The sequence below is a fragment of the Triturus cristatus genome, chromosome 3_1, assembly GCF_964204655.1.
Source record: "Triturus cristatus chromosome 3_1, aTriCri1.1, whole genome shotgun sequence".
NCBI classification, from domain to species: Eukaryota; Metazoa; Chordata; class Amphibia; order Caudata; family Salamandridae; genus Triturus; species Triturus cristatus.
The window spans coordinates 34,083,881-34,103,252 of NC_140583.1; the positions used below are offsets into that span (position 1 = coordinate 34,083,881).

Here is a 19,372-nt window from a genome sequence, read left to right on the forward strand (position 1 = left end):
TTCGCCTTCTTCTTCTAGGGCTTCAATATAGTTCAGGAAATATCGTTTCCAGTCTTCCCAGGGCACTGCTGGGTCTCCTCTTTTGGGTAGGAAGGGCACTAAGTTGGTGAGGGACGTCGTCTGCGCGCACATCCTGCCCCTCTCGTCTTGGGCTGCGCTCCTTCTGTCGTCTGTCTCTGGTGGACTCCCTGGAGCCTGTCTTTCTCCTGAGCTGCCTGCTTGCGTGGGCGAAAGGCTGCCTGGCCCCCTCTTCGATGCCCCTGGGGTCGCCAGGTCTGTTGTTCTCTTCTCTATTGGGGCCTGAGTCGCTTCTGTCGGCACTCTGTGCTGTGTTGTTGCCGCCTAGTACTTTCTCCTGCTTCCCGTGTCTTTTGGCGCACTTCGGTGCCGGTTGCCTCTGTGACGCCCGGTGATGATTCTCCCAGGTGTAGCCCCTGCCGTGGGTGTGCCCGGTGCCTTCGGTGTGTTGCCTCTGCTACCCGGACAGGTCTCCTGTACTTCTGGGGTCTCTTCCTGTGGATCTCACCTCTTGCGCGTTTTTGTTCGCCTGCTCGTCGCTCCTTCTGCAAGCTGCGACCTTGGGGTGCCGGGGGCGCTCTGGACTGTTTTCCCCACTTCCCGGCGAGGATGGTGTACCTCTGCCACGCTCGGTTTCTCTTCACGAGGTGCCTGGGCTTTGCACTGGTCTCATCTCAGCCTCGTCGCCATTGTAATGTTGCTACTTCCTACACAAATGACCCTGGCACTGTCGTTCGTTTTGAAAGGTAATTCTTTCAGACCGCGCGCCGGGAACACCGCCGCTCGCCTGTCTCTTCGCGCCGAGTCCCGAAGCCACGCCTCTACCCAGCATGCACTGGGGCGCTCGAAACGCTAGAGCGCATCTCTACAAATCGTTCTTTCAAAGTTTCATCATTTCAGAGCTGAAGCATTTTCAATCTTCTATTCTATGAATGAAGCCTTAGTTGTTGCTTCTTTATCTTTTGCAGCTGACAACCACTGGCACAGCCAATATTCCTGGTTTCTTGTAGGTATAATGTTACTTGTTGTGTTATATATGTGGTTGCATTGACAGAAGCAGCACATTACCAGGTGGGCGGCAAACTGAGATGAACACAGATTTGTAGCGCACTTGTTAAACTACGCCTTTAAATCCATCGGCCACGCCCCTTTGAGAGCCCCGCCCCCACTTAAAGCCCTGTCTCCACCTCCAGCCTCCCCTGCTCCCTCTGGGCCTCCTCTCTCCCACGGTGGATGGCGCCGCCTCCTCCACCCCACGCCTCCCCCTTGTGGCCCCGCCCACCCCTCCTCTCAGGCCCCGGATGCAGGAACAGGAAGTGCCGTGTGAGTCCAGGGTGCAGGCTGCCCTGCCGGAGCTATGGCTGTGCACTGCGCCAAGAGGCTGCTGCTCCTGTCGAGGCGCTACCAGGACTACGTGGCGCAGAACCCGGGCGCGGCTGCGCAGTTCGAGGGCGCCGTGCGCGCGCTGTCCTACCTGCTGGCCAGTGAGTGTGCGCGCCCACCCTGCCGACGCGCGGGCACATCTGCATGGCTCGTGCACGTCAGTACAGTGCCTCGAAGCGCATAGCACCGTGAATGTGTCGTGAAGGCGCCTGTGCACGCGGGCACATCGCCTGTAGGTGACCCGTGCACGCGCCCAGGGCGCTCCGAGTGCCCCCAGGGCACATGGCACCTGTCACCTGTGCGTGGTGCAGCACATCTGTGCTCACGTGCCACAAATACCTGCTGATGTGGGTGACAAACCTCTTCATAAGTCTGTGCCAAGAAGACGGGGAGGGCTAGGGGCACACGGGGCATGAGTCCCCCAGTGCATGTGGGTGAAGCGAGTGCACAGTGCTTGTGCATTTGCACATCTGTGCTCACGTGCCTCAAACACCTGCTGATGTGGGTGACAAACATCTTCATAAGTCTGTGCCAAGAGGCCGGGGCGGGCTGGGGGCACACGGGGCATGAGTCCCCTCTGCTTCTGTGGGTCACCAATGCATGTGGGTGAAGCGAGTGCACAGTGCCTGTAGATACAGCCTATTCACAGAGGTTAACTTGTAAGTGAGTAAATCTACGTGTAACTTTACTCTTACACTTTGTCGTAAGTACTATAAGCTGGTCACCGTTTTGCAGTGTGCATTTACTACAGAACATAAGCTTACATGTCCACTTAATTTCCAAATGTAAAGTTACTACTCGTAATTTTTGACATGTAGGTGGAGATCTCGCTTTGGTAAAGTATAGGGGAAGTTTATTAACGTTTTAAAATGTTCTAAGGACTTGTGTAGTATGCTTGTAGTTCTCCCATGTGCAGGTTGTGCAGAACGCATCTTGAAGATTTTAGGAAGCTAGGCCTGCCGCCAATCTCGTTGGTTGATTGCTTTGATTATGTAGAATTCTGTCTCATAGGAGACGCTAAAGGTGGTGGGAGATGGGAGGTTGGTGGCGACCATCTTAGGGGTGATTGTGTGGTGTAGGAGGAGTCTACATAGATCTTGTCTCCAGCTTTGGAGACATTGAGATTTGGTCATAGTAGCTTGCGTTGGTGCCACGTCTGCGTTTTAGCACTCTGGATTGAAGAATGCAGCTAGGGTCCTTGATGGGCCCTCCGCATCAGTCATACATGTGGAGTAGGGCTGCATATTGAGGGCCTCCTTGTAGGCATATTTGCCTATCTTGTTATTAAGGCATGTGGATTTCTTCTTGACCTTAACCCCGCAGGCCTAAAAAAATCTGAGAAATATTACCAGATCTGCAGGTGTAGTGATTGAGTAACTTACTCGACCTCACTGTAATGCGTTTGACCCATAAACTTGTCTAAAATTGTGTGATCCTAAGCACATATTTTATTTCACTGAGTCACATCTTTCTTATTTTTTACATACAATAGCACCTGCAAAAGTGTGAGTTGAGCATGTTGGCTGTACAAAAATAGGGGTGGGCGAAACTCGCAGAGTTTCACGCGACAGGATTCTGCAGAGCTACATGAAAACTCCACGGAGTTCTGTGAGCAGGCGAAATTGGCACGTCGCACTGATTTTTACCACCAGAACCTTGTTCCGTGCTGCAAAATTGGCGCGAATGGCACCATGCAGCGCACCAGTGGGCGCAGCTTTCTTGCTGTTGCGATGGCACCATGCAGCACTCCAGTGGGCGCAGCTTCCTTGCTGTTGCGATGGCACCATGCAGCGCACCAGAGGGCGCAGCTTCCTTGCTGTTGCGATGGCACCATGCAGCGCACCAGAGGGCGCAGCTTCCTTGCTGTTGCGATGGCACCATGCAGCGCACCAGAGGGCGCAGCTTCCTTGCTGTTGTGATGGCACCATGCAGCGCACCAGAGGGCGCAGCTTCCTTGCTGTTGTGATGGCACCATGCAGCACACCAGAGGGCGCAGCTTCCTTGCTTTTGCAATGGCACCATGCAGTGCACCAGAGGGCGCAGCTTCCTTGCTGTTGCTCGAGTAGATAATCTTCTTGAACTGCAGCTTTCTCGCCTGCGGACTGTCGCGACTGCCTGCATTGAGAAAATCTCACCGAGTGCTGTGCTGACGCACGAAAATCACGCCAGGGGGACACCAGTTAACTCTTATATAGTTACCGTTGGCTAACTGCCCTAAAACAACTCTGCCACACAGCGGTTGGTGGAGTTTTGAGGAAAGTCCACATTACAAGCATAAATCTGGGTGGGCAAAACTCCACTGGCAGAGCAGAATTTACCGTCCACCCTTACACAGAAACTCCTTTGTTTAATTTGACAGTCTAAACGTTTACTCTATGTAGATTAATACAAATCTAGTCCACGTCTAGGTTTTCCACGACCCCTGCCTTGCCTTTTAGTTCACTAATAGCATTGTTATCGGGCAGAAATGTTACTCGGTGCATATTTTAAAACTCTCACATCTAGTAAATATATTAGCACATTTCCATTGAAACAGCCACAAACATTCCCACTGACCTGCAGTTTTAATGAAAACACTATATATATATATATATATATATATAATATCTACCAGTAGATAGTTCTAGTTAGGATCGTGTTTCCATAGGAAATCCGCAACATTCTATTTGGAATAACTTTGGCGCCGATTGACGAATCCTCGCGAAATTTTCAAAATAGGTGGGGCGCTCCGCTCCTTCCCTGAAAGTCTCGGGGGGGATTTGTCAAACGGGGGCTGAGAAAAAGGGGGGGTCCCAAAACGCGTTTTCCCCATGCATTTTTCCATAGGACATTTAGTCCAAGCTACAGCCCGAACGGCTGAACAGAATTACTTGAAATTTGGCAGAGAGGTAGTCCCCAGGTCAGGGATGTTCCTTTTGCAGGTCTGGTGTAAATCTGTTCAGTATTTCCTGAGAAAATAGCATTTAAAAGCATATATATATCTAGAAACCAGGAAGTGTCGGCCGCCATTTTGTCTCTCGCACTCTGAGAGGGTGAAAAACAAAGGTGGAGAACGTGAAAAGGGGGCAGGGTGGACAGTTCCTGACCCCCTAGCCTTAGTCAGGGGGTCCCAGAAGGACCCCCAAGGGCCAAAATTTCCTTTAATTTTTTTGCGAAAAATCGCAGAGTACGCGTAGCGTGTGCGTACGGTAGAAACGGAAAAATTCCGCAAACTGCGTAATGTGGGTGCGCGAAGCGCACCGCGCGCGTACGGTACGCGCACGGTGAAAAACCTTAAAAAAATAAATACGTAACTTAGCATTTAAAAAAAACGTACAAATTCACTGAAAAAACCATAGGTTTCACACACGTTATAGTTAGGAATTAGCATTTAAAAAACCTTGCAAATTCACTTAAAAAACCATAGGTTTCACACATGTTATAGTTAGCTGGACATTTCACTCGTGAAAAAACATTGAAATTCCCCCGTTATAGTTAGTGCAGGCAACTATAACTCACGGGACCACAATCCTCTGCTGATGACGTCAGATATTACATCACTGATTACATATGTGTCTTTCTGAAAAAAAAATATTTGTAATATATGTATAGCTAAAAATTAATGGAAGAAGACATGGGTAAATAAGTGTCTAAATACAGTGATGTAATATCTGACGTCATCAGCAGAGGATTACGGTCGCGTGAGTTATAGTTGCCTGCACTAACTATAACGGGGGAATTTCAATGGTTTTTCACGAGTGAAATGTCCAGCTAACTATAACATGTGTGAAACCTATGGTTTTTTTAAGTGAATTTGCAAGGTTTTGTAAATGCTAATTCCTAACTATAACGTGTGTGAAACCTATGGTTTTTTCAGTGAATATATATATATATATATATATTGTGTAAACAATCTTTAGAAATTGGGTTTCAGCAAAAATATTTATAATGTGCAGATTGCCAAGTACATTTTTCTAATTTGTTTTGATCCTATTAAATCCTTATGTTCATCTCACTTCAGAAGTACAAAAATGTGCTTTCGACTTAAATATACATTGAAATATTTGTACAGTTTTCTTACAAGTTATTCAAATGTATTGTGTCCAGCATAATTCTGAGACGGTTCACTTTACCAAACCCTCTAGCTTTGTAGTTAGAGAAAGCAAAATAAACCACAATCTCCAGGATAAAATAAGCAGCAATTTGTAAGAAGACATAATGTGACGTATGACCTCTTTCTTTGAACAAATAACAGATGTAGCAAGATAAAAGCAAGATTTAAAGACCCCTTTATTGCTCAGACGCTTTTTAGGTCGAGGGACCATCTGGTCTGCCGAAGGCAGAACCGGAAGTCCGGAGATTTAATGTTTCTTAGAGTGGCTATTTAGCCCGCCTCCCTTTTTGCCTCTCCTCCATTGGCTGGCTTCCTAAACGGAGGCCAGCCATTGGAGGAGAGAGCCGTCCCTCCAAATAGGCTCCGACTTTTTCAGATTCGGCGGCGTGTTCCGTGCTCTTCTTTCCACTTTTTAGCCTCGGAGAAATGCGGAGGTGTGTGTTTTCTTTCCAACTTACTATCTACGGCTCTTGCACCCACACCTAGAAGCTTCTCTGTCATGTCTAGTGAGATACACCTACGTGACGGTACCTTTTGGCGGAGGTTGTGCATGATTTTGAACATTTCTCCTGCAAGCGTCCAGTTGGATATATTGGGGAGCATTCACTAGAATCTAGAAAGCTCTTCCTGGACCAGCGAGCCCCTCTCCGGGCCAGAGTTGTCGTCGCCCATATATATGTGTGAGGTAGCGGCTTAAGTGGGGAACAGCCGAGCGCTTGTTATGGCGGCAGTGTTGTGAAAGGGCTACCGAGCGCTGCCGCGGAGCCTACACTGCACAGCAACACCTACCTGGAACTGTGTCCACAATTTGATATATTTTTATGTTATTTTAAAGTAAGTGATAAAGGCTGTTATTTTTATCACACAGGCGAGGGAGCCGCTGACACATACGGTGTTATATTGACATCCATTACTTGTTAGTGCTGCTTAGAGATTTCACTTTTTTATTTTATTTTGACATCAATTTTCCAAATTGTAAGGCTTAATCACAAAATAAAAAATAATGAGAAGCGTCAGCGGCTGCCAGTTCCCCCGCCGCCCCCTGAGAGAGAATCTCCCGGTGCTATTAGGGAGCGGAAATGCCAGCAGAAATCACCAGCGTCTTTTCGTGCCTTTTCCCACAGCGGTGAACGCCTGAGACAAGCACGTGGCGCTGTCAGGAAGCAGACGAGCCCGAAGTGCTGTACTGTGGCTCCCTCGTAGGCCTGCTTTGGAAGCGACGTGAGCCTGCGCGAGGCTTGCGTAGCCTTTGAGTTGCCCAATGCGCTGACTTTAAGGTTCCCAACCTTCACCCATGCAACTTTCTCTCCACGTGACAAGATACTTTTCAGACGCAGCCAAGATGGAAAATATATGCGGACTTGTAATCTGCAAATTTCTTTTACATACATTGTTGCAAAAGTCCTATTTTTAACACAAACCTCGGGAAAGCGTAAAAGTCCCAATTTAGCGAAGGTGTAAAGTTCTACATAAGCTCTATGTAGAACTTTTCAACTTCGCTAAATTGGGACGATTCACGAAAGTGACGAAAACGGACACATCCTTTACCGGAAGGAACTTGCATGCATGTCTCCCTCCATTTAAGCCGTGTGCACAGCAGAAGTACTTAATTTGTAGCCAAAAAAGTGCAGAGGCTCTCGTCAGGAGGCCCTTGCAGCTTGCACCACACATTGCCCCTGCCAGTGACCCCACCAACACACTACTAACCCTCACACTCCAAGTGTGGCAGTTCTGATTATTTCAGGCCCCCGAAGCTATCAGAATGGCTTGGGCGGCAGGTGATAGTCTTTTTTTTTTAATGTATATTGAATTATTAATTAACTGTTGTTGCGCTCATCTCGAAATTAGCCAGACAGCCACCTCTATCTCACAACATCACTCACTGTTTCTATCTCACTACGTCAGAAAATACCTCACTCGCTAACTCACTCTTTCACTACCTCACTCTCTATCTACCTCACTCTCTCTCACTACCTCACTCCTATTTCAATACCTCTCTCTCTCTCTCTATCTCACCACCTCACTCTCTCTCTGCTAATGCAATAGGTATCACATATGCAAAAAAAAAATAATGGCAATAGAAATGACTGCCATTTATTTAGGGATACAAAAATGAAAAAAAAATAATGAGCAATACCAATAGCTCTACCTAGAATATTGCCGAGACCATTGCATTGTAAATGCTTGTTGAATGAACTGTGGCAGCCGCTGTTGTCTTGCCAGACCGGGCCAGTAGGCTGTGAAAATAGCTCACCCTGATCAAATCTGACTTGCTAGAGCGGGAATGCGAGTACATTTCTCGAGGCCTGCCCTGGGTGTGATTTTTCAGAGGGACCTGGCCAGTGCAGTCGAGAGCTGCTTGTAGGAGGTGGGACGTTCTGGTATTGATTGGGGTTCTTCTAGGGTGGAAGTTAAGTGTTTGTCAGTCCAGTTGTTTTCAGTGGAGTTGCTGATGCCTGTTGCTCTCTTTGAGGTGCTGTAATGGATCAGTGCGTTGATCCTGAAGGTAATAACGTTCTTGTTGGTCCAGGTGACTGTGTCAGCAGTCACCAGTGTGACCCTTTAGGAGGGCGTGGGGCGAATAGGACACCCAGGACGTGACCCCTTGAACGGGCTGCACCAGATGTGATTTGTTGGAAGTCATAATAAATCGAAAAAAGCGATTGGTCATAGTGGCTATGATTGTTGTTAAGTACATCTTGTCGTGCCAGGTATTGACGTAACCTAGGTTGTATGGGTCAGGGTGGATTAGTATAGTCTTGGACATTGCTTCTAGTAACCTGTCCTCAAACTCTCCGTTGGTAGGAGGTGTTCTATAGATCTAGAAGAGGGAACCAGTAAAAGCTGGCGTGGCATCTAACCACCAAGGATTCACAGCTGCTCAGCTGGTGGGTGGCTGCTAGGCCTTCCCCAATCTTGCCGATACAATTTTCGTTGATGGTGCGATATACAGGCGGAATGGCTTTATGGCGTGTGGGTGCAGAATCCTCACTGTCATGTTTCAGTGATGAAAGCGAGGTCGGGCGCTGCTTCTGAAAGTAGATTAGATTTGTTGAGACAGTTCTGGTTCACGGCTGTAACTCTGAGGAGTTGGCAGTTTAGCTGCTCGTCTCTGCACTCTTGTTATGTTATATGAATTTATTTTGCGCGCGGATACTCGACAGAGTGTCCCGGCGCGTACTTGGGAAACGGAGACATAGACCAGGGCACCAGCTAGAAGAGAGAGGTTTTTAACTTAAAAAAAAAAATTACAAGATCTTGAATGCCGCGCAGCGCCAAGGGTAAGGCACTCCATGCCAAAGCAGCTTTCCGCACAAAGGAACTCCCACCAAACCTTTGGCGTTTGAACCGAGGGGTCTGCACCAGAAGTTGGGAAGAAGACAGCAACTGTCTCACTGGATTGTAAAAAGCATACCTGTTCTGTAGGTAGGCAGGACCCGAACCATGAAGAGCTCTATGGGCAATAGTCAAAGTCTTACATTTTATTCATGACTCCACCGGGAGCCAGTGTAAGGAGCGCAAGTGAACGCGCATACTACACCTGCTAGATAACCCCAGCAACAGTCTGGCGGCTGAATTTTGGATAACCTGCAATTTATTCAAAAGGTAGCTGGACATGCCTACATAAAGTGCGTTGGCATAGTCCAGGCGGGGCAAGATCAATGCGCGAACAACCGTTTCTTTAGCAGGTTTTGGAAGGAGATGAAGAAACTTCCTCAGAGCTTTCAAAGTGCCGAAGCAGGTCCCAACCAGCTTCTTAACCTGGGTTGAAAAAGAAAGGTTCTCATTGAACCAAACCCCCCCAGATTTTTAGCAGTATTACCTGTTGCACTGGGCAAGGGGAAGCTGGGGGGCCATAACCTCTAGCAGGAAAAGCGCCGTACAAGAGGACCTCAGACTTCTCTTCATTACACTTTAGCTGCACCTGAGCGAGCCAGTGAAAAACAGAGGACAAACAATGTTGAGCCGAGAGAACTGAATCATCATCCCTTCCCCAGTAGAACAGAAGCTGGGTGTTATCAGCATAGGCCATCACCTTAGCCCCTAATGACTCCGCTAAAAAAAATGAGCAGAGTAACATAGATGTTAAAGAGAAGGGGACTAAGGGATGACCGCTACGGGACCTCAGTGGCCACCCGCTGGGGCACAGAGGCACATGGAGGCAGCCAGATCTGCTGCGAGCGGCCTTCCAGGAAGGACCTGATCCAGCCCCCGGCAGAACCGTATAGACCAATCTCCGAGAGGAGATCCAGGAGCAGAGAATGGGGCACAGTGCCGAATGCCGCCGAGAGATCTAGCATGACCAATGCGGCTCTCCCGCCGGCATCCAAACACTCACGAATAGCCTCTGACACCTCTAGCAGAGCTGATTCTGTACTAAACGAGGCCCAGAATCCGGATTGAGCCGGAATAAGCAGACCCGAGACCTCGACGAAAGTGGCAGTTAATTTGTGACAACCTTCTCACAGACCTTAGCCAGACTTGGCAAAAGTGAGATAGGACGATAGTTACCCGGAATCAGCGGGTGAAGGGACGGCTTCTTGAGGAGAGGGAGAATTTGTGCCAGCTTCCAGGAAGCCGGGACAAGAGCTTCCTGCAATGACATGTTAACAATTTGATTAACTTCTGGGTTGAAAGTATCTGCCACAGCGGCCAGAAGTCTAGCAGCACAGGGATCCGTTGGAGAACCCGACTTCAAGGCTTTAAGAATTTTAAGAGTACAGGCCAGATCTATTGGCTCAAAGGCTGACCGGGTAATGGCAAGAACAGCTACAGACTGGCCAGCCGGGGGAGCCGAGGGCGCCATAGTACAGGCAGAGAAGAAAGCTTGTATAATGCAAATTTTGTCCAGAAAAAAACTTAGCAAGAGTATTGCACCAGGACTCTGAAACTGGCGCAGCACGAGCCTGGGCACTGGGAGACATAAAACTTTGCACAATAGAGAACATTTCTTTAGAATGATTGTTGGCCTGATCAATACGTAAAGTGTAATAACAGCTTCTAGCGGCCGCTATAGCGGTGTAATAGCTTTTTTGTTTGGATATAAGTGTGTGTTTCGCCATAGGGCAGTAACCTGTAGAGCGCCATGCCCTCTCCAGTATTTACATTCATGTTTCAAGACTCTCCGCTCTGGAGAGAACCATGGTTTGGAGGGGGACTCTCTTGCCAGCTTAGGCCGGCCAGGTGCAGAAAGAGCAAGGACCGAGTCAGAGATCCAGTCCGTAAACCTGGACACATTCCCCTCCAAGTCTTGCTGAAGAGAGGGCCGGGAAGCAGCCAGAGTACTGACGAACTGGAGAGGGTCAATTTTACTAAAAGTAGGAGGACGATGGCAGCCAACCAGCCCGGCAGGCTGGGTAACTTCCCAGGAAAAACATATAAGGAACTGGTCTGACCAGGAGACAGGCGAGGGCTTGACCACCTGGATTGGGAAGTTAGAGCAAATGGGGTCTAAGATGTGGCCCCCTTAATGGGTGGGATGCGTGACCCATTGAGAAAGATGAGCCAGTTGAAGGGAGCCAAGGAAGTCAGCTGAGTCTCCGGCCTCAAATTGATTGAGGTGAAGATTCACATCACCCAGACAGAAAAATCGAGAAAAACGCAGTGCTCTCTCAGCCACCGCATCCCCACAAGATTTCAGAAAGGCATCAGCCAGACCAGGGAGACGGTAGATGAGGGTGCCACCTAGTGTGAAATGGGCTGAAAACTGCATGCTGAAGTCCAAAACTTCACACTCGCCCCAAATGTTGGAGGGTTCGCTATGAAGAACCCAATTATCCCTATGCAAAACGGCCAGGCCACCCCCTCTACCAACTGGGCGGTCCACACAATGAATCTTATAGCCAGCAGGTGCCGCCAGCGCAACAATGGGGTTGGATGAGGAGTGCAGCCAAGTCTCAGTGACAAACAGCAAATCCAATGAATTGTCAGAGACCAGGTCGAACACGTCAATATAGTGCTTCCTCAATGATCTAGCATTAATAAGGGCAGCTCTAACGAACGAAGCCCTCAAGGATTCTTTAGGTAAATTGTTAGAGGAGCGTGCTGGCGTCGGAGTAAAACCCCAATCCGAGCAAACAGAGTCCATATTACAAGGCATAGTGCGGGCACTAACTGAAGGGCAAAAGGGAGGCCGCAGTGATTTTAAAAACTCACCCGATAGTTGCAAAGCATTACCAGTAGGAGACCCAGCTCAGGCAGCATAACTGGTCCTCGCCGCTGACTTGGGGCAGACGGGCTTGCCTTGGGCGCGCCTTTGGCGCGCCACTGTGCTTGTCCGCTGCGCGTCAGAGTAGAGGCCATTAACTAGGGTTGAGTGGGGACGGCGTGAAGTGACTAAAGCGCTGACCGTGAATGGTGGGAGGCACAACAAAATGGCCGCTAAAACTAGGCGGGCCTCAGAAAAGTGCAGGTAGGACGGAGTAAACACACTCCGAACGTTAAAAATTTGCAGACTTAGGGCCTGGTGTAGGAGTGGCGATATTGCTGGGGCGAGGGGGTGGTCAATATGGAGTGCTCTGCCTGTGGCCTGAGCTGGGATTGGAGTGTGAGCTGGTGGGGTACAAGGCTGTGGGATTATGTAGGTGGGTACAGCTATGGAGACAGACCTCCTTAGTGGGCTTCAAGTCCAGGGGCAGCAAGAGTAATCCGATCCTGAGACAACTAGTCATGTCCTGTGGACCTGACCTGGCATCAGGATAGCTCTGTGATGTCCTGGGAATGCTATTCTTCTTCTCCAGGAGATGCGTTGGACATGGTGGTGGCTCTGCGCCTAGTTGATCTGGTGGGCTGTATCCATGGTGACAAACCTCTAGCGCCCAGGAGGGGGTCTGTAGTCAGGCATGGTAATCCTTGGAACCCAAGTGGTGGGTTAGTGGAGTGCTAGCACCATGGAGAGCCACCCCCACCCTCTGGATGTGTACGAGGTGTGTATCCAGGAGTGACAATCCCCTGGTGTTCAATAAAGGGGTGTATGCAGGTGTGCTGACCTTCATAGCACCCAGTAAGGTGACTGAACCCAGGAGTGATAATCCCCTACAGCGGGTAAGTGCTCGCTGTCACCGCCCTCTGTGGATGTGTAAAGGTGACTGCACCCATCCATAGTAATAATAGTCCCCTCCAGCCAGGAATAGAAGTCCCCTATGATGGTGAGTGGCCGCTTACGCAGGGGTCTGGAAGTGGAGTGGAAGAGTTTCTTGTCCAAGGCAATTTCCAGGCCCAAACAGGCAATTTCCTTATCCTGTTGCCCTTTACCTAGAAGCCCTACCTAGCTAAGACAGGCATAGCTTCCTAGATTCACTGAAGCAAACTTTTAAAAAGTGAATTGGAGATATGTAGGTTTAACTCCCAGGTGTCTTGCTTCGTCATTCAGACAATACAGAATCTCCCACACGATAGCTCAACCCACGGTAAAGCAAGAGACAACACAATAACAAACACCTTTAGGAAAGGATTTATTTTACAAAATGCAAAGACTCTCTTTTTAGAATAAGGCTTGGTGTTTTATTTTACACAATGCTCTCTAACAGAAAGGCTTTCCCAGATGCCAAATGTAGAACATTAAAAAAAAAAATATATATATATATATATATATATATATATATATATATATATTTATATGCAAGCAATAATAACACACTTGGTAAATGCAACAGTTAAATGCATGAATAATACTATGAATAAACAAGCAGCAAATAATATGAGATAACACTCAAGCAAATATAATATGCTGGACGTCCTGCAAGAGATCAGAAAAATATATATACTGAATACATCAAATGATTACTTTGGATGTGCACCTCACTCAGTAACACATCGCAAAGAAAACACCTCAAATGATCAAAGCCGCTGGCCACGCATCACAATGGCAATAATCAAAACTTAACACTTCACCTGGTGCAAACACTGCATCTTAGCCCACTCCTGACAGGGGGATTAAAACAGCCGGGGATAAGAGCCTCAGCAACCAGGGTTCCGCTGTACCGAAGTAGACACGTCTGTCCCCATTCGGATTTCAAAATCCCGGTTTCTAAGTCAACAACCCTCAGCTTTATAATCTCAAATCTCGCACTAGAAGGTTTGAGAAACCTTCCCCCTGCACCAAAGGAATCTTACTAGGACTGGCCAGCTTCTAAGCAAGCATTCCATGGCAGGAAGGAGTTCCCATGTTCCCTCCACTGTCTCGCATGTTCCAGCCTTTATCTTGTCGAAGCTCACAAAAGCCTTCCACATTAAACAATCTCTCGCAAAACAATCCCTGAATGTGATAAACCCAAACAACTTGCAAGCGCGTCTGTGCATGCAGATAAAGCTCAAGCCAGACAGAGTAAGAATTCAGGGTGGCATGAGGCGATGTCAAAGCCAATAGTAAGAACTTAATAATACTACCAATGTAGAACACAAGGCACGTTTGTGCACCACTGCTTTATAGAATCACATGCTTCATCTCTCAATGTACAACACAGTGCACACTTGTGCACCACTGCTCACAGCACTGCACTTTGAGATCAAAAAGTACATTCCACACCTCTCTCTCCCTCTCATGCTTTCAAATGCACATCCCACACAGTTCTGTTCTTGGCAAGGCTGTTCTACTCTGTGACAGCTCCCACTGAAAGACTGCAAGATTACAAGAAATAAACCTTTAAGAGAAGCAAGGCATATGCAGGACGTCGTACATTCAGGCCTGGATAAAATAACACACCAAAGTCAATTAAAATAATGGTAGTCAAAGGTCATGACAGGGTGTCCGAACACAAGTGTGCCTCTAGCACTACGCCAGGTCAGTATGAGCAGTGGTGAGCAGTCTAACTGCTGAACAAAATCTCTCCTTCTCTTTCAAAACTCAAAGCAGTGCGGTGCCCTGCGCTTTCTATAAATTGTGGAGTTTAAAAAAAGGTCTCCATTTTTACTATGTCCAGCCATGAGTATTTAGGAGGCTGCCACGAAAGTTACTGTTTGGCGAAATCGCTGCTCACCCAGTCTCCAGCATTTGCTCTTTGTAACGTTTACATGTTTTCCCTCCAGGTCGCTCTTCGGACTCCCATGAACTCTCAGAGCTTGGTATGTTTGGAGAATGTTTTGATTCTATACTGTGGGTATGATTTGGGGTTCTGCATTATTTTCATTTGCTTGGGTGCATGAGGGAAATCGTGGGGGATGGTTTGAGATATAGCAATGTGGTATTCTGTGATGAGGCATGAAGTTTGGTTGGGGTGCTGTTATTGGAAGGTGTTTGTAGGGACTGACTTATGTTACAAAGTTGGGATGAGTTAGTAAGTTGTGGTGTATCGGATGTTCTTCTTAAAAGTGATTGCTGGTAGGGGGTACTCCACAAGACTGGCGGACGGTGTACAGTGGCATAATGAAGGTGGAGTTGTAGAGGGGTCTGTTATGTGCTGAACGGTTGGTGTCCAGTGGCAGTAAGTTAAGGTTTTTGTGGGAAGGCGCTGCAGGGTGGATGACTGCAGAGGAGTGGTGGTTATTGGGAGTTGGTGGTCGGGTGACTGTTGTGGCTGAGGTTTCAGACGGACGATGGCTGGGTAACTGATGGTGCAGTGTTTGAAGTAGAGTGTACTGTAGGAACTGGTGTTGCAGATGAGGAACCTTGGGGGGTTCTTGTAGTTGTTGGAGTGAATCCAGAGCTCTGATCTACAGTCGGGTGAAACGCCTCTCTCTCTCTTGCTCTTTAGTCTACTCTGCATCCAATCTACTTGTGCTCCTGAATGATGCAATCCTGCGGAAGCAGCTCCGGCAGTCCCTTCCTGTGGTGAGTAGGTTCCTACTCTCTGCCTCTCGTCGCTTCTCCTGATGTCCATCCTCAAATAACAACCAAGCTGGGACTCTGTTCCCTGGGTCACTCGTAGACGTGTCTCTTCCATCCCTTGCACAATCTTCTTAACCTGGTCATCCTCTGTCCTCAAATATTTCTCTGTCTCAGTGCCTCCCACAGCCCCCGCCTCCACCACAGGCCTTGTTTCTTTAACTCCCTCTTGGTCCCTTCCTTACCCTCATCCTCTCTTGCAGCCTCTCCACTGCTCTCCTCTTTATCATCCTTGGCTCCTGCCCCTGTCTCACTCTTTCCCATCCCTTGCTCCTATTGCCCTCCACAAGCCTCAAGCCCTCCAACACATTCCCTTTCACCCACCCCAGCCAGAGGCCCTTCTCCTAGGCCATGATCATTCTCTCTTGTCCCTCGTGGTTAGTGCCCCACTCATATCTCACTTCCTGTCTCTCTTTTTTGGCAGCCCCTGTCCCAGCAGAAGCTGATGACGTGGCTTAGTGTGCTGGAGTGTGTAGAAGTTTTTATCGAATTGGGTGCTGCCAAGGCGTGGGGCGACGTGGGCCGGTGGGCAGTCATCGTTCTAATTCAGCTGGCGAAGTAAGTGTTCTTGTAGGGGAACGACTCCTCAATCCTGTCGGTTTTGGAAAGATAGTCCTTTCCAGCACAAGGAGCTGTCCCTCTGCCCTTCTTTTTCTTTCTCTGCCTGTACATGTACCATTTCCAGTCTGGAGCGTTTGCTTCTCTTCTCCACACACTCCGTCTCTTTCCTGTGAGCATTTTCTGTTGGCACACACCTCTACTTCTCAAGTGGTTTTTAAACTATGTTGTAGCTCTTTACTCCCCTCTCCTCCTGTAAAGTCTTGAACGAGAGATGAACTTACTACATGTGTTGCTGCAGATGTTTCATCTGATGTCCTCTGTATTACACTAAGCCTTGGCAGCTACCAGACTCTCTTGTAACTGCGTGAAAGGCGGTGCAGATCTTTCCCTAGCAGCAGCAGACCTGCCTGGGGTTTACTGTGGCACCTGAAGTGCCAACTGTGGACTCTCCTGTTTACTGCTGCTCTGCCTTGTCAGCTCAGCTCCTGACGATGTCCCACTGGCAGTCTTGCTGCTTGGCCAACAGTCAGTTGGTGGCTAGGGAAGAGCGTGTGGGTCTCCTGGGCGAGGGCCTATAAACGTGCATCCCACCACATTAGTAAGTATGGGCAGAATAGCTACACCTGGGAACAGTGATAGATCAGGAGAGGAGCGCACTGAGGGACACAAATGTTGGGGATGCAAGCGAAGCAAAGGGCTCTACAGCCTTCACTGGTACCAGCAATTGTTTATCTGCAGCAGGTAGGTATATGCTAATCAAACTTTGCACATCTCATCTCCCTGCCCCAAAACAGTGCAGGGCCAGTCCCAGGATAGGCCAGCAGGAAAGGTCCCAGGCGCTTGTGTCTTCATCTCCTACCAGCCCACTCTCCTTGGACCTGGATGAGAGCTGTGGGATCATCGCCAGAGATGCAGCAGACACACCAGCTTGTAACTCTGGCCAAGGGTTTCATTTTGAACAATGCAGGAGGGCTCCCTGAATTGTGAGAAGGGTTTTATAGTAAGGCTAAAGAGTACACATCCTCGGCTGGCCACGTTTTGGCATTTCTCTGGCGAGAGTGAGAAGCACAAAAAGACACGGTCAGTCGCATCAGCAACACCCCTTTGTAGTCATTTGGTCTTCTCCTGTTTTGGATTTGCAGAAGAAGCACCACTTCTGCCTCCCTCTGTTACAGAGGATCAGGCTAAACTGGCCTGGCCGCCCCAGCTGCCATTTTGTGACCGTGTGCTCTGCTGTAGACTTTACAAGCATGTCCTGTTTCTCCCTCCGTAGTCGGAAGAGCTACTCCTTCATGTGCATCAGTACTGTTTGTATTCTGTGCTTTTTATCCCTCTTTCTCATCTTCTCTGCTCATTAGAATGATTTATATTCTCACTTGTTAATGCTTTGACTGCTTCCCCGGCATCAGTGTGGTAGTGTGCATTCTGTATGTTTTAAAGTGTTCACTCCTTTTTCAGGGCCATTTTAAGGATCCTGCTGCTGTGGTACCACAAGGCTGGCTTACAGACGTCCCCACCCATCGTGCCGCTGGACCGGGAGCTGCAGCTTGAGGGCGAGGGTGAGTAGCACTGCCCATCCGTGGACTAATGCAACCCTCTGCATAGACCGTGGAGCCTCAAGCACCCAAATTTCGGCTCCGCTACTGGCATCTTCTGGCTTAAATCCGTAAATTTGGAAATATCACTCCAAACCTGGCTATCTCTGGTAAAACTGGGGGTTTCCTTCATGGCTAATCTTAATCTTGAAAGCCATATCCAAGCCATGGCTCCGCTGGCCTGGTGTCCCCTCCACAACCCCAAGAAACTTAGACGCACTCTCTCCTTCCAAGATCTGAAGCTAGAAGTGGAGGCCGTGGTCCCCCTCTGTCTTCAGCGAGGCTCCTCCACCCTCCCTGGATCCCTCCCCATCCTCGAGGATCTTAGACACATTCTCTCTTTCTAAGATCTGAAGCTAGCAGCGGAGGCCGTGGTCCCCCTCTGTCTTTAGCGAGGCTCCTTCGCCCTCCCTGGATCCTACCACAACCTCGAGAATCTTAGAAACATTATTTTCTTCAAGATCTGAAGCTAGCAGTGGAGGCCATGGTTCCCTTCTGTCTTCAGTAAGGCTCCTCACCCTCCCTGGATCACCCCACAGCCCCAAGAATCTTAGACACATTCTTTTCTTCAAGATCTGAAGCTAGCAGTGGAGGCCGTGGTCCCCCTCTGTCTTTAGCGAGGCTCCTCACCCTCCCTGGATCACCCCACAGCCCCAAGAATCTTAGACGCATTCTTTTCTTCAAGATCTGAAGCTAGCAGCGGAGGCCGTGGTCCCCCTCTGTCTTTAGCGAGGCTCCTTCGCCCTCCCTGGATCCTACCACAACCTCGAGAATCTTAGAAACATTATTTTCTTCAAGATCTGAAGCTAGCAGTGGAGGCCATGGTTCCCTTCTGTCTTCAGTAAGGCTCCTCACCCTTCCTGGATCACCCCACAGCCCCAAGAATCTTAGACACATTCTTTTCTTCAAGATCTGAAGCTAGCAGTGGAGGCCGTGGTCCCCCTCTGTCTTTAGCGAGGCTCCTCCGCCCTCCCTGGATCACCAGTAAGGCTCATCCACCCTCCCTGGATCCCACCACAACCTCGAGAATCTTACACACATTCTATTCTTCAAGATCTGAAGCTAGCAGTGGAGTCTGTGGTCCCCCTCTGTCTTCAGTAAGGCTCCTCCACTCTCCCTGGATCACCAGTAAGGATCCTTCACCCTCCCTGGATCACCCCACAACCCCAGGAATCTTAGACACATTCTCTCCTTACCAGATCTAAAGCTGGCAGTGGAGGCTGTGGTCCCCCTCTGTCTTCGGCGAGGCTCCTCCACCCTCCCTGGATCCCCAGTAAGGATCCTCCACCCTCCCTGGATCACCCAACAACCCCAAGAATCTTAGACACATTCTCTCCTTACCAGATCTGAAGCTGGCAGTGGAGGCTGTGGTCCCCCTCTGTCTTCGGCGAGGCTCCTCCACCCTCCCTGGATCACCAGTAAGGATCCTCCACCCTCCCTGGATCACCCCACAACCCCAAGAATCTTAGACACATTCTCTGCTTCCAAGATCTGAAGCTAGCAGTGGAGTCTGTGGTCCCCCTCTGTCTTCAGTAAGGCTCCTCCACCCTCCCTGCATCACCCCCAACCCCAAGAATCTTAGACACATTCTCTGCTTCCAAGATCTGAAGCTAGCAGTGGAGTCTGTGGTCCCCTTCTGTCTTCAGCGAGGCTCCTCCACTCTCCCTGGATCACCCCCGACCCCAAGAATCTTAGACACATTCTCTCTTTCTAAGATCTGAAGCTAGCAGTGGAGGCCGTGGTTGCCTTCTGTCTTTAGCGAGGCTCCTCCACCCTCCCTGGATTACCAAACATAGACTCAGATCACTGCTGTGTTCTCTGGCAGTGCCCCAGGAGTACAGGATGCCTGCACTGTCCATGTTAAAAATGCCCCCTTCTTTAAAGCTTGAATCTCTTCTC

The 19,372-nt window shown here is 49.0% G+C and overlaps 1 protein-coding gene across 1 annotated transcript in view; it reads left to right on the top strand.

The window, feature by feature from the left end:
• The first annotated feature begins 1,278 nt into the window (after positions 1–1,278).
• Positions 1,279–19,372, top strand: part of PEX16 (peroxisomal biogenesis factor 16) — a 117,710-nt gene continuing 99,616 nt past the window's right edge. The window contains exons 1-5 of the mRNA XM_085646704.1: positions 1,279–1,502; positions 14,522–14,557; positions 15,187–15,263; positions 15,742–15,875; positions 17,337–17,437. Coding sequence (XP_085502830.1) covers positions 1,376–1,502; positions 14,522–14,557; positions 15,187–15,263; positions 15,742–15,875; positions 17,337–17,437 — 475 coding nt within the window. The 5' untranslated portion in view covers positions 1,279–1,375. The remainder of the gene's footprint in view (positions 1,503–14,521; positions 14,558–15,186; positions 15,264–15,741; positions 15,876–17,336; positions 17,438–19,372) is intronic.